The sequence below is a fragment of the Nematolebias whitei genome, chromosome 8 (assembly GCF_014905685.2).
Source record: "Nematolebias whitei isolate Nwh7 chromosome 8, NemWhi1, whole genome shotgun sequence".
In the NCBI taxonomy this organism is placed as follows: Eukaryota; Metazoa; Chordata; class Actinopteri; order Cyprinodontiformes; family Rivulidae; genus Nematolebias; species Nematolebias whitei.
In genome coordinates, this window is record NC_056505.1 from 39,457,270 (window position 1) to 39,472,296 (window position 15,027).

At 43.5% G+C, this 15,027-nt stretch overlaps 1 protein-coding gene across 1 annotated transcript in view; it reads right to left on the minus strand.

The window, feature by feature from the left end:
- The window catches only part of npr3 (natriuretic peptide receptor 3), a 91,522-nt gene that overhangs the window by 12,214 nt on the left and 64,281 nt on the right, over positions 1-15,027 (minus strand). The window contains exons 3-5 of the mRNA XM_037680738.1: positions 8,436-8,611; positions 758-893; positions 469-499 (exon numbers count right to left, since the gene is read on the minus strand). Of these exons, the coding sequence (XP_037536666.1) occupies positions 469-499; positions 758-893; positions 8,436-8,611 (343 nt within the window). The remainder of the gene's footprint in view (positions 1-468; positions 500-757; positions 894-8,435; positions 8,612-15,027) is intronic.

The following is a 15,027-nucleotide window of genomic DNA, read 5'->3' on the forward strand; positions in this document are numbered from 1 at the left end:
ATATATATATATATATACATACTAACTACATATAACCTATATACTATATATAGTAGCACTCCCTTTTTTTCATATTTGTGTATTCTGCTTCTTTCCACCCCCCCGGATTATTAAAGTAAGTAAGTAAGTAAGTAAGTAAGTAAGTAAGTAATTAAGTAAGTGAGTGAGTGAGTGAGTGAGTGAGTGAGTGAGTGAGTCTGTCTGTCTGTCTGTCTGTCTGTCTGTCTAGACATTATTCGATTAAATGTTTAAAACCATTCATTTTTAGCTGTTTGTACTTATATGATTTTACTTTTGTTTTGATTATCATGTGTGTTGCTAGTATCCTTATTTTGATTTTTATTGCATTGTGTGTACGGCAGTTTGGGATTGCAAAGGTTGTTAATATGCTATATAAAGAAGTTTGATCTTTGACCTATAAATGTAATGTATTCTCTTGAACCATTAAGTACCTGGTAGATTTTGTACAAGTTGCACAACTTCAGTCTTTCTTCATGGTCTGATGAAGAGCAAGGGCCAAAAAAGTTGTAAGTGTAAATTCATCTTGTCCTGAAGTCTTACTTGAGTACTTTATATGTTTTTGGAATTTACTTTGAAGGTTACTGCAGTATCACAAACAACGTACATTCTGTTTTACATTTATAAAACTTTTTTTAGTGTACAGGTTTAAAAAATTTCAACAATGTTTATTTTCTTCAACTAATCTGAATATTCAATAAATCACACATATTAAATGACTAGTAATGTTGTTATGTACCTTCAAATGTCATGTTCCACATGTGTGAGGTGATCTCAGTGCCATTCTTCTTGTTGTATCCATCCTTCATGGCCTCATGTAACGCAACAGCGTACAACAACATGGCATCATGGAATCCCTCAACAAACATGTTTACCTAATATGAAAAAAAAAATCATAATATTGAAAAAGAAATTATGTTTGCTGAAGATAAGTTAACTTACATTACTTTGTATTCTGAAGAAATAATTAGAGGGATGAAAACACAGTACAGCTGCTGTTTCTCTAATCCACACAGTCAAAGCTAAACATACAGGATCAAATATACCGTACACATGCAGTGTCTATATAAGTGTCCAGCCCCTTGGATGTTTTATGCTGGAGCGGCTGTGTCTGAGTGGTTAGAGCAGTCGTCCTCCAATGCAAGAATTGGGGGTTCGAATCCACCAGCAGTCACATGCTGAAGTGTCCCTGGGCAAGACAATGAACCCCTCATAGCCTATGATGTGTGTCCCATCAGTGTATGAATGTGATAAAGCTCTGATTAGTCTCATTAGAATGATTTTTTCAACTAGCTTTGTAGAGATCTAGTAGAGTGCTGTGTGGATGGTAAATTAGGACACAGACTGTAGAGTAAAGCACTTTGAGTATCTTGAAATAAGATAGAAAGACGCTATATAAGTACAGTCCATTTACCATTTATGCTTTTATTGCTGTCATAAATCAATCATGGATATAAATTGACCTTTGTGACCCCACAAAAAACTCAATGTCAAAGTAAAATTCAATTTCTGAGTACAATAGTCCCTTGCTACTTCATGGATTGACTTTCGCGTACTCACTCTATCGTGGTTTGTGTCATACAGTATTGTACATAATTTAAAAAATATATATAATTTTTAAAAATTAAAACGTGCTGCCATTTTTTTGTTTTCTTTCATTTAGCCTTCACTGTTTGCCATTCTAAAGAACTACGTTACCCAGAAGTCATCAGTTCACTTCCCAGAAGTCAGCCCTGCTTCCAAATGCTGTTTGCTGCAAATGGAGGGAAAGTTCTATTTCGTATAGGCTTTGCCCTTTAAGAGCTGTCGCTGGTGGGTTTATCCCGTCATGCAAAGCATCGCACTGAAAAAATTTGCCCACGCCCACCTGTTGTGTGGGCCCCACCCGGTCCGTATAAATTACATTAAGAGCGGGTAATCGGCTCCCATTTTTCTTCAGCAAGCTAATAGCACTGTCAGAAGAACGAAGAAGGAGAGTTGTCCAGCTTGACCTTTGTTGGGGCTGCCTGGGTTCCCGCCGCGCCAGCCTCATGTCGTCCCAGTGAGTTCTCCTCCCCGAGGAGAAGCAGACGAGCAGCCTTGTTCAAGGTAAGCGCCGAGGAATATTTTTCAGTGGCAGGTCGCTACCCGCTGGACGACGCCATCAACCCTTTTTTCTTTTTAACGCCGACTCTCGGAGTGAATCAGATGGTTCCTCCGGGACAGGCGACGTCAGCAGCAGCCCCCACTGCTCACTCCCTCCTGGAGAGTGTAGTGGCGGAACGAGGGGGGCTGAGCGGATGCTCAACCCCCCCCCCGGACCTTTTCGCATCGGCGACAACACCGCTCCCAGATGTCGGTGCCTTCCTCTCGGAGCTGCCTGGCATAATCCACGAGGCGGCTGACATGAAGGGACTTTTTCCGTCCCTCTTCTTCCCCCGCCCAGATCGGATGATCTAGCGGGAAGGTTTTTGGCTCCACCCCGGCTCACCATCCTGATCCCATCTGGCCGGAGGGACAGACCTGCCTCAGGAGACTAAGAGCTCCCTCTGCAAGGCGTCTGACGTCACCCTCAACCTGTGCGCCTCATCTGCTGTCTGCCTGTCTTGCATCGCAGCCTGGATGACAATGGTTCAGAGGTCCACCTGGCTTGTCACTCCCCCTCCCTGTCGGAGAAGCTGCAGATGAACTCGCTGGAAGACCCCATCACGACGGACGCGCTGTTCTGAGCCAATTTTCAAGGACATGCTCGAGAAATCGAAGAAGCCGGAGGAGGTGTCAGAGACTGTGCGCCATCTGATCAAACCGCACCCCTCCTCTTGCGTCAGCAGACCAAGTCCAGTGAGAAACCTCGCTCTCAGCCCAAGCTGTGCGCTGCCTCCTCAGCGCACGCCAGCTCACATCAGCACGGATGTGAGCCCACAGCCTGAGCGCGGCACAGAAGCGCCGCGTCCCCATGGCAACGACAGCCCTCACCTTCATGGTTCCGCATGCCCAGGGGGCGCGTGCGCCTCCCCTCACCGCACGCCAGCCCACATCAGCACGGATGTGAGTCCACAGCCTGAGCGTGGCACACATGACGGCAGTGATTGGCATCCATAAGTAACATGAGGCAGCATAAATGCGTGCCCGCTTCCCAAACGTTACGCGGAGTGGCAGTGAGCGTGCGCTCTAGACAGATGGATGAACCGTTTTATCAGCAGGGGATACATGCTGCAGTTTACAGCTCAAACCCCTCGTTTGGAGGAACTTAAGAGACGTTTCTGTCACCTCCAGAACAGATCTCGTTCCTCCACGCAGAAGTTTCAGGAAATTCTGATAAAAAATGCAATTTCCAGGGTTCCAGAAGGAGAGGAAAACACTCTCGTCACTTCCTGGTCCCAAAATGGACCGGAGGGATGAGACCCATCTTAGATTTGTCAATTTTCAACTGTGAGACAACATTCCATTCAAAATGCATCGAGTCAGCTCTGCAGCCGCTACACAGAGCAGGGAGGAGAATTCTGTTTTATCTGGACGATCTTTTGCTGCTGACCCCTTTTTACAGACAGGTGGCAGCAGTGCCACTCACATGATACCGGCAGAGTGATAACAGCTGTTTCCGTCATGAAGTTGTTAAGGACATGTCGTCTGCTTACACGGTGCGACGCCTCCAGAGTTGGTTCGCTCGTTTGCGTGTGGACCCAGTGAGGCAGAAGAGACGGTTGATCGCTGTGCCCCCCCTCCGTGAGAATCAACCTGAGACACTGGGAAACCCTCTTGTTCTGGCGGAGGGAGTTCCCATCAGCAGACCTACGTCATACGTCAGTCTTCACAGACGCGTCCCTGTCAGGTTGGGAAGGCACATGCATGTCTCGAGCTGTGGGGGCGCTGTGGCCACCCCACACAGCAGCTCATATAAATGTTTTTGGAGTGTCGTACGGTTTTGAATGTGATTCAACACTTTGCCTCTGTGCTGCGGAATCAAATGTGTTGATTCACACAGACAACAAGGTGACTGCTGCATACATAAACCGGCAGGGGTGTGTGCGCTCAGCCCAAATGTTACACATTGTGAGACAGCTGCTGTGTTGGGCACACCAAAATCTGCTCTCCATCAGAGCAGTGTACATCCCCAGTGTCCTGAACAGGGGGTCGGATGTGATGTCCAGGGGCGGTCCGCGTCACGGGGACTGGACCCTCCATCCAGACCTGATGGCTCAGACGTGGCAGAAATTTGGCAGAGCTGCCGTGGACCTGCTTGCAACACGAGAGAATGCTCAGTGTCAACTATGGTTCTCACTGAGCCGGCAAGACGAACCACCGCTAGCGGTGGACACGTTTGCTCACAGCCAGTGCCCCAAAATGCTTCTTTACGCATTTCCCCCACTCCCTCTGATATCACGGTTTCTGAACCGAGTTCAGGAGGATGGACTGACAGCTCTCCTGATGGCTCCTGAGTGCGTGAACGCCCCATGGTTCCCAGTTCTACGACACCTGTTATCGGGGCGCCCGTGGAAACTGCAGTGGAGGGAAGATGCTCTCCGCCAGGCGGGAGGAGTGATCAGGAGTTACCCAGAATAGGCCAGCACCTTTGGGTCTGGCCGCTGAGTGGATCCGCTTAGAGAAGATCGGTCTCTCTCAAGATGTAGTGCGTACGATCCAGGATTCACGTGCTGCATCTACCACAGCGCTGTACACATCAAAGTGGACAGCTTTTCAGCGCTGGTGTACGGAGAAAGGTGTAGAGGCCACCTCATGTCCACTAGGTGGTGTGCTGTCCTTTCTGCAGCAGCTGATGGACAGAAATCTGGCATTCAGCACGTTTAAAATGTACGCTGCAGCCATCTTTTCTTGTTACGAAGGTTTCGGGGACAGAACAGCTTTTAATCATCTGCTGATGAAGCGTTTTTTTAAAAGGTGTACAGAGACGCAGGCCTGTTTCACGCCCACTTGTTCCACAGTGGGATTTAACGCTAGTTCTGCAAGCCCTGATCAAAGCTCCATTCGAGCAACTAGATCAGGTTCAGATTAAATTCTTGTCTCTTAAAACAGCCCTGCTGTTGGCTTTAACATCCATTAAGAAGGTGAGTGATTTATCTGCCCTCTCTGTCTCTCCGTCATGTCTCAGAATTCAGACTGATGGCAGCTCAACTGATCTGAGGCCTAATCCAGCGTTTATGCCTAAAAATATTGCGTGCTCTTTTAAATCAAGAGTGATATTGTTGGAGGGATTTTTCCCTCCTCCCCACAATCAGAAGAAAAAGCATCTTTCCATCTTCTCTGCCCTGTACGTGCGTTGACGTGTTACGTAACATGCACGGTGGCATTGCGTCAGACTCAACATTTGTTTGTGCACTATAGAGACGCATCTGCAGGTCGCCCATTATCCACCCAGCGCCTGTCACACTGGCTGTGTGAGGCCATTTCTGAAGCCTACAGAGCATCAGATTTAGAGCCTCCTGACAACCTCAGGGCGCACTCGACCACAGGTATCGCATCTTCGACTGCTTTGCATAATGTTATGTCAATGCAGGATATTTGCACTGCGGCCGTGTGGTCAACACCCTGTTCATTTATTCACTTTTATTTATGTGATGTGTCGGCTCGTTCCATGACACATTCTGTCCTTAGTGCCTTAACAGAATGAATATTGTTGTTTCATGGAATCTCGTTTAAACTCACATCTGACTGCATGCATTTACAGTGTGAGATGTTGTTATCAGTCACAGGTTATGACTGTTGTTCTTGTTCTATGGTTATTAATCAGTTCATGACTTCTGTCATCAATCAGTTCATCTGATTAATAATCAGTTCATTTATTATTAATATGTCCATACTGTATTGAAGAGCCGTGGATCTGCTTTGTTCATTGCCTTTTTCAGCCTCTCCTCTTTTCTGTTGAAAACCTTTCTGGGGCATTCATACACTCAGAACGCGTAAATTACGCTATGCGCGTCTTTGCATGGTGCGCGTAATTACGCAATGCGTATTTACGCACATGGAGAGCTGAGTGACAAGATGTTTTTTGAGCAAGCGGGCGCTTCTTATGGTGTTCGGATGGACCCAGTGAGACGGAGACTACATCTGCTTCGCCCTTAACCCACCAGCAACAGCTCTTAAAGGGCGAAGCCTATACAAAATAGAACGTTGGTTAAGTACTGTAACCCCAGATTCTATGAGTATAGGCATCGCCCTTTAAGCGTCGGGCCTCACTGGCTCCTAAATGGCTGAAGAAAAAGCTATTTGGGAGCCGATTACCCGCTCTTAACGTAATTTATACGGACCAGGTGGGGCCCACACAGGTGGGCGTGGACTAATTTTTTCAGTGCGATGCTTTGCATGACGGGATAAACCCACCAGCGACAGCTCTTAAAGGGCTACGCCTATACTCATAGAATCTGGGGTTACAGTACGTAACCAACGTTTTGTGACACAAAGTCAGAAGTTCTTTAAGTTCTGTTGCTCACAGGACTGGTAGGAAAGTTGCAAATAGTTCTGAAGCTGAACTCATCCTTCAAGTTGTATCTTCACAGCTGGGCTGCAATTGACCTGGACTCAGTGTGACCTGGATCCTGGGAACTGCAGGCGACAGATAGCTGTGGGGTTCAGACTAGTTCTGATCGTGTGGTTCTGGTCCGGACCAAACCAGAGGTGGTGGCCCTAAATCCTGGGCAGTCTTGCTCCTGGAGCAGCAGCTCATGCACATCAAACTGGATTAAGCTTCATCATGCTGCACCAGGACTTTTTTCATCTATCGAGTTGGACCAGAACAAAGCCGCTGCTGTTCTGCAGAGCCCTTGTAAGTAAAATTTAGTAGCTATATATGCTTATACGTAGCTTGTAGTTAAAATTAGTAGGTTTAAGAGTATAGAGGACTGATTTGTGGGCTTCATCGCTGCAGGATAGGTCTGCAAAAATGAACCGAGTCAGAATAGAACAGAGTTGGCCCGGAACCAGAGCTGTTGCTGTTCTACAGAGTTAGTAAGTAAAATTTAGTAATGCACTGTATGTTGTTGAAATGACATAGGTTTAAGAGTTTAGAACATTGCAAGTGTGTGGGAAGAGTTTCTAAAGCCTTAATATAAAGTTTATTGTATTTGAACTTGAACTTGGACTACTGTGTCCCTACTTCATGGTTTTTCACTTATCGCGGGGCTTCAGGGTACGGCTCCTCTGCGATAAACAAAGGACTACTTTAACGTAAATTAAATACAAATACGTACTGTAAAATAAAGGATTGCATAAATATTCACCCCATTTAAAGAAACTGTAATTCAACTCAGAGGAAAGATTATTGAAAAGTCCAAGTCAGGGCATGGCATCCAACATAAAAGGATTTCCAAAGCCCTAAACATCCATCCATCTATTTCCTTTATAGATTTCCATGCAGGGAAACAATCACTGTGTCAAAGGCAAAGTACATTCAGGACAGAATGTGACTCCATCACAGGTACATAGGTCAGGGATTTTTGGTCAAGGTTTATGGATGTTTTTAACTAGTATGGCTGAAAATGTTAACTGCCCATGAAGCATGTGATTGAGTAGCCAGAGAGTTATTGTCTCTCTCGGAGAGAGCTGAATGAGGAGCTGATTTGATCCTGCATCTGCAGCTAGATGTCCAAGGTCATCAGTGTCTGTCTCTAAGCCGAGAGCTAATAAGCGTATAAATAACAATTCTCACACGCTGCCCGGTGCAGATTCTCGTGATTGGGCTCCATGCATGTATAACTTTTATACATCTGTGTAATCTGTGGTGAAAGTCTGCCCTTGCAAGTAAAACAGGTTAAAAATCTTCTCCTGCTGTCGAGTGTAGCTTCTTTGAATAAGTAAGAGGAATAGAGGATATTTTTATCCAACATTTCGATCCTTCGAGTGCTGGCCCCAACATCTAACCTCAAACCTCCAGGCTTGGATCTGAACCATGCACGGAGGAGATTTACTCTCCTCCGTGCATGGTTACTCTCCTCCGAATTTTAGTGAGGCCAGATTGCTTTTGGTTCAAGGGGTGACGGGTGTCAACTAGAGTGGAGCTGCACATAGGAGGTGAGAAGATTATGTTTATTATTTTGGGGGGGATCTGGGATCCTGCATTGTTTGATTCAACATGTTTATTATTTTTGGGAGGTCTGGGACCTCAACAATGTTCTGGGGGGACCTGGGGTCCTGGCATTGGCTTTGGGAGCCATGAAGATGCTCCATTATACAGATGGTCCGGGACTATCTTTTGTGGGAGATTGGGATCTCAGATTGGGCAGATAGCATATAGATATAGTTAGCTTAATGTCCCATAGAAAGCTATACCTTGACCACACTTCATCTGCAGGGCAGAGGAAATCGTTCAACTGAGGTGCCATGCCAGTCCATGTGTCCAACAGTTCTGTCTGAACTTCTGCCAGTATGAAGTTTTATTCTGCATCTATCCATTCATCCTCCCACACAAACACAAACATACATACATTTCCACAGTCACTGCAGTCATGTAGTCCAACTCTGTCCATGGACTTTTTGATTTTGATGGAGAAGTTCCTATACTCAGGCTTGACGGTCCGGAGCAGTGTCACAGTTTTCAGGGAAGCATAGGCTTGCCTTGCATCGTCATCATATTCATCTCCTCTCCTCCACGAACCATTACCTGGAATATACAAAGTTAATTTGAAAGTGGAACCAATATTTATCATTCCATTATTGACTTAATGGTTCAACATGTCAAAGTAATTGCTTCTGAAAATGGTAAATCTGCAAACTTGGTAAACAAGAGCACTGCATGCAGAACATTATATGCTTGTCAACAAACTATTATGCAGCAACAAAAACCTTGTTTGAACTTTGACCTTAATTTGTGACCTTGGAGTTGGAGTAATGAAAATGTATGTGACACACAGCTATGTTTACATGCACAAAATTCTTAGACCGGATTGAAATGTTTTCATATTAAATAATTCAAATGTATCGTTACATGGGCAAAATCTGCAGCGGGCTTTGTTCTGAACAGAAGAACTGACATGCGCAGAGTGGTAAACTCTTTAAAGAAAACACAGAAGAAGAATCCAAAAAAGTTCAATCTGGTCCTCTGGACATTCAAAAAAACAAAAAACAAAACAAAGCAAGAAATATAGAAACGTTTCGTCTCTCATCCAAGAGACTTCCTCAGTATGAGGTGCTGTATTCAGCTCAGTCTCTTAAATAGCACCTTCTCAGAGTGGAACAACCAGTTTGCTGCTGACAACCAAAACCAGCTGATCACATGCTCAAGAAGGACCATCAGCCTAACAATGGATCATTAGCACACTGATGGCTGTTTACTATTCACAGGGGGTTGAGTGATACTAGCAATAACAGCAGTGTAAGAGGGGGACAGTTGAACCAGGAGGCCTCCACCCCTGTTTAATGACGATTTCTTTTCACAAAGATGGCCTCCATTACTCCTCTCTCAAACCATCGTTCCTCTCTGTCCAGGATGTGAACATCTTCATCCCTGAAAGAGTGACTGCTGGCCTGGAGATGAGTGCAGACCGCAGAATCCTGGCCTGATGATGTTGATCTTCTGTGCTGGGCCATCCTTTTGGCCAGTGGCTGTTTTGTTTCCCCGATGTAAGACTGATCACAGCCCTCCTGACACTGAACAGCATACACAATATTACTCTGTTTGTGCCAGGGGACTGGATCTTTGTGATGAACCAGTCTTTGCCGTAATGTTTTATGGGGTTTAATAGCCACTGGGACATTATGTTTAGAAAATAAACGTCTCAGTTTCTCTGATACTCCCTCTACATACGGAATGACCACCGGTCTGGATCTGGGTTCCTCCTTTTCACCTGATGGCTGACTGGAGTCCTGTTTGGGTTTCTTTTCTGCTTTCAGGAAGGCCCAGTTAGGATATCCACATTGCTGTAGAGACTGTCTTGTGTAGGATTTCTCCTTCTGCCTGGCTCCTGAGTTAGTGGGGATGCTGTCTGCTCTGTGATACAGAGTCCTGGTGACTCCTAACTTGTGCTCCAAAGAGTGATGGGAGTCAAACTGCAAATACTGGTCTGTGTGGGTGGGTTTGTGGTACACCTCGGTTTGCAAATGTCCTCTATCAGAGACTGAGACCTCACAGTCCAAGAAAGCCAACCTGCCATTTTTTGCATCTTTTCGTGTGAACTTTGATTTCATGACAACAGTCATTAAAGTGAAAACAGGATTTCATGGTAAAGCTGGCACCGTTTATTTTATTATTTTTTTAATCTTCAATGCAAAAAAATGAATAAATAAATTTTTATGACCGGCTCTGCTGGTCTCACACGATCCTCTCCTCCAAAGCCAGGACGGGCAGGTGTCATCTTCCCAGTTCCGAGCTCAGCTGGTGACTCGCAGAAGGCCGTTGACAGACCCCAGCCTCGTGTAATCATGAAGGCCCGACCCGCGCAGACAGGCGGACAGAGACAGGTCTGGGATGAACGGTGGAAGCAATTTTTAAAAACATTTTACACGTTAAAAAAAAACAACTTTTTTTTTTATTCGCTTCAGCAATTTTTAAAAACATTTTATATATAAAAGCAAAATATTATTTTTTTCTAAAATCCCTTCCACTGTCCATCCCAAATTGTCCAGTCCGCCTGACAGCCGGGCGGGATCGGGATTTGGCCTTCATGATTATGCGAGGTTGGGGTCTGGCAACAGCCTTCTGCGAGTCATGAGCTCCAGCTTCGCTGTGACCAGAGGAGCTCTGAGCACTCAAGGCTGGGATCCGGAACCCGAGTCGGGACAACGGAGGATCTTGCGTTGTGACCAGTGGAACTCAGAGCCGGGGAGATGACGCCCTGCCCGGCCTGGCGCTCCGAGGCTCCGGGGGGGAGAACGGGGATAGACCAGCAGAGCTCCATCCAGCTTGCTCTGAATTATGTCGTCGGCCACCAAGCACAAAAAACGCCAGCATGTCAGCATTAGACCAAGATGTTGTCATTATTGTTTTCAAAATCTTTAAAATAGGTCCAGCTGATGCTCCAATCTGAGAAATTGCAAATGGCGGATCATTGTTTTGAAAAGTTTCTGAAGGATCCAGTGACTCCGCCCCCAACCATTCAGTGACCAACAGCGTTCTGACGTCACGTTTTAGTACCTACTCGTTCGGGTTAGAACCACAAAGCCAAGGGTCCTGAAAATAGTAACAGGTTTTAAGTACCGGTACTAATGGAAAAGCCTCGGAACCGGGCCAAGTCGGGTCCAGTCGGCCCGTACCAGTACTAATGGAAAAGGGGCATTACTGAACCTAAGGACTATTTATTGCAGTTACTCAGTGATACCTGAAGTATTTGATATGAAGTATGTTCACTACACAGAGAAAAATAAACCTTCCTGTTAGATGCTAATGGAAGTTCAACATGTGGGTCTCATCTTTTCTGTGTCACAGCATCACATGTTGAGAGAACAAACAATCTCATTACCATAAACCCATCCAAGGTTGCAGAGTAATAATAATGTAACCATAGCCTTTAATAATTTAATAGTCATTTGGTTTTACCCAAAATGTCCGCACATCTACTACTCACATCATCTACTCTACATTCTCATCATCACACTCTTAATCTGGTTCTGACATATGGCATATAAATTATGTACTTATTAATATATCTTCAAAATCATGTTCTGTCTGACCATTTTAATAACATTTGCATTTACATTAATTGACTACAAAGCCACTGAGAGTAAATTTCATTTTAGCAGGTGTTTATCAGAAAATGCTGTAACCAAATTCAAACAATCTCTTCTATCAATGTTTTCCTCTGTCTTGCAGAGTAATGCATCAGAGAACAAATGGTCTTGTTGATTTTACAACTTCAGTGAAAATGTCACTTGATAAAATTGCACCACATAAAAAGAAAATAATCAATCAAAGGAAGTTGGCTCCTTGGTTCAATTCTCAGGCACATACTTTAAAACAGGCATCTAGAAAGCTGGACAGAAAATGGCGCTCTACTAACGTAGAACAATTTTTTTTATCTTGGAAAGATAGTCTGCTAACATACAAGAAAGCTCACTGTAAAGCTAGAACTCTTTAATAGATGAGAATAAAAATAACCCTAGTTTTCTGTTTAATACTATTGCTAGACTAATTAAAAGTCCCATTTCTGTTGAACCATGTATCCCTACAGCTACTGCATAAGCTGTGATGACTTCATGAGTTTCTTTATAAATACAATTATTCAATTAGAGAAAATGTTAAACCATCCTTCCTACTACTATCCCTGATTCCATGTTAGAGGATGCAACTTTAGAAATAGAACCTGATTTGTGTTTGGGCTGTTTTTGTCCTGTTAAGCTTTCTGAATTGTCAAAAAACAAACAAACAAACAAAAACAACAATAGGTTCATCCAAATCATCCACATGTCTGCTAGATCCCATCCCACCCAGACATATTTCCATTGATTGATATTCACATTTTGGATTTGCTTAATTTGTCTTTAATGAATGGTTACGTAACACAGCACTTTAAGGTTGCTGTAATTAAACCTTTACTTAAGAAGTCTGACCTTGATTCAGAAATTCTGGCCAACTATAGACCTATATCTAATCTAACATTCACCTAAAAAAATTCTAGAGAAAATAGTTGCAGGTCAGTTGCGTGGACGTCTACAAAGAAATAATCTGTTTGAAGAGTTTCAGTCAGGGTTTAGAGTTCATTATAGCACAGAAACAGCACTAGTAAAAGTAACTAATGATATTCTCATGGCCTCAGACAATGGACTTGTGTCTATACTGGTCCTGTTAGACCTCAGTGCTGCATTTGATACAGTTGATCACAATATTTTACTACAGAGGCTTGAATATGTTATTGGGATTACAGAAACAGCTTTAAAATGGTTTAAATCATATCTATCTGATAGATTCCAGTTTGTAAATATGAATAATGTCATAGTTCGCCCCTGGATCCCCCTCAGTTTCTGTTTATTTCATCCTGTTCGGTCCTGCACTGCCTATCACCCATTTTCTGCTCCTGTCACTCTCTCTCAGCAATCTGCACTCATCTGCTGCACCCTGTCTCTACAATCACCACTCACCTGCCACACCTGTTCAGCTCACTACTTAAGCTCCACTCTCACTCTCCGCAGTGCCAGATTATTGAAAGCTGTCCAGCCAGAAAATTCTCCAGCATTCTCCTTGACCTTGATTTCTGATCTTGAACCCTGCTTCGTCTCCTGACTCTTCGCTTTTGCCTTGCTCCTGACTGGACACCTCTACAATTTCTGACCGCGGTAATACGGCCCTTGCTTGCTCTCTCATGACCATGCTTTTTGGATCACCCTTCTCGGCATTTTTTGCTTTGCTTGTTTATGTCTTCCTGGCTCTTGTCCCCCTGCTACTAGTGATGAGCAAATGAAGCTTTTATGAAGCACTGAACCAGTTGGGCCAATTGTTTCAAAAATGGGTTCATTTGTTGAAGCTTCAATTACAGTGACCTCTTGTGGCATGTAATTTGCAATGCTGCTGTCAAATTAGGTGTTATGCTTTTGGTGGCGCACACCAAGAACTTCAATGGCTAGTGTTAAAGAAACTACTTTACTGTGGTAAAATCAGATTTTTTTTTTTAAATTCATCAACTTTCCATGTTGTCTGGTCTGAAAATTCTGAAAATTTATTCATGCTTACATGTTTTTGAATAAAGATTGATAATTGTGCATTGAAGAGATTTAATAAAAATGATGCAATGGTATTGTGCTTGTGAAACTGTGACAGAGTCCGAGTCTTTATCATTATTAAAAATGACAATGAAATGACATCTCCAGCATCTCCATGTTTGGCGCTGAAGTGTCTAATCATAGAGGAGGTATCATGATGCTTCAGTTCAGTTGAACACACCAAACACTGCACCTGCACAAATACACTAATGTAAATTAAAAAAATAATTTGATCCCATACTGATATATGATTATTAAAATCACATTGTTTTACTGTAATTACATTAAATACATGGGTTGAATGGGTTAGATTTTTTTTTTTTATTCAACCTTTAGACAGGTAAATCTCATTGAGCGTTGAGGACTCATTTACAAGAGACCTGATTTAAACAAAGAATGATGACAACAGCGAGAACAATAAACAGTTATAAAACGGCATACAGATTTTTTTAATTAAAAAAAAACAAAAAAAAACTGATGGCTAAAAGAAAAGTAACAAACAGCTAGAATATCGTCACTGCTGAACATTATAACTTTTTTGACGTTTAAATACCAAAACCACCTTACGAACAGAAGGTTAGAACGACCTCTTTTCCTGGCTGCCTCTATAATTACTCAATTTCAATTAACGGCAAAAACACACCTACTCTCCAGCACAAGAAACAGCTCTAAAATGTTTCATAGTGTTGAGCTCTCAATTCAAAACTGTCTCAACCTGTCACCTGTCAGAATCGAGACGAGGCGGTGCCAGGGAATCAGCTGTTTGGACCACGAACCAGTCAAGCGATTCATTCTGACAACGAAACAGTTTGTGATTCGGACGTCACGTCACATGACTTTTTCCTCACCGAAACAAGCTCCGAAGCAGTGGTTCGATGTAATTTTACTGCAGGGTTCGAAGCATGTTTTGAAGATTTTGTTTCACACTACCATCACTACCTGCTACCCTCACTGTACCACGAGATCTGGACATCCCATCATCCTGCTTTCCTGCTGCAAATTACTCTGCATGAGTGACATCACCCACTCCACGGCTTCTCCTCTTGTCCTGCTACCAATTGAGAAGGTTAGTGACTGTTTTAGTTTAGCCATTGCTTTTCAAACTTCATGTGCAGTCACTAACCTATCTCTCCTGTTAATAGATTGGACCACCGTCTGGAACCAAGCCTCCACCAGAAGCGGTTAAAAAAATAAAACCTTTAAACTACTCCTGAGTTCTGGGGCTGTTTCTGATCCTAAAACCGGTCCATTACAAATAATGAATCTTCATCATACACCAAAGTTAGTCATGGAGTTAGTTAGGGTTAATTGCTTGGACCAATACTCTTTACTTTATATATACATATATATATATATATATATATATATATATATATATATATATATATA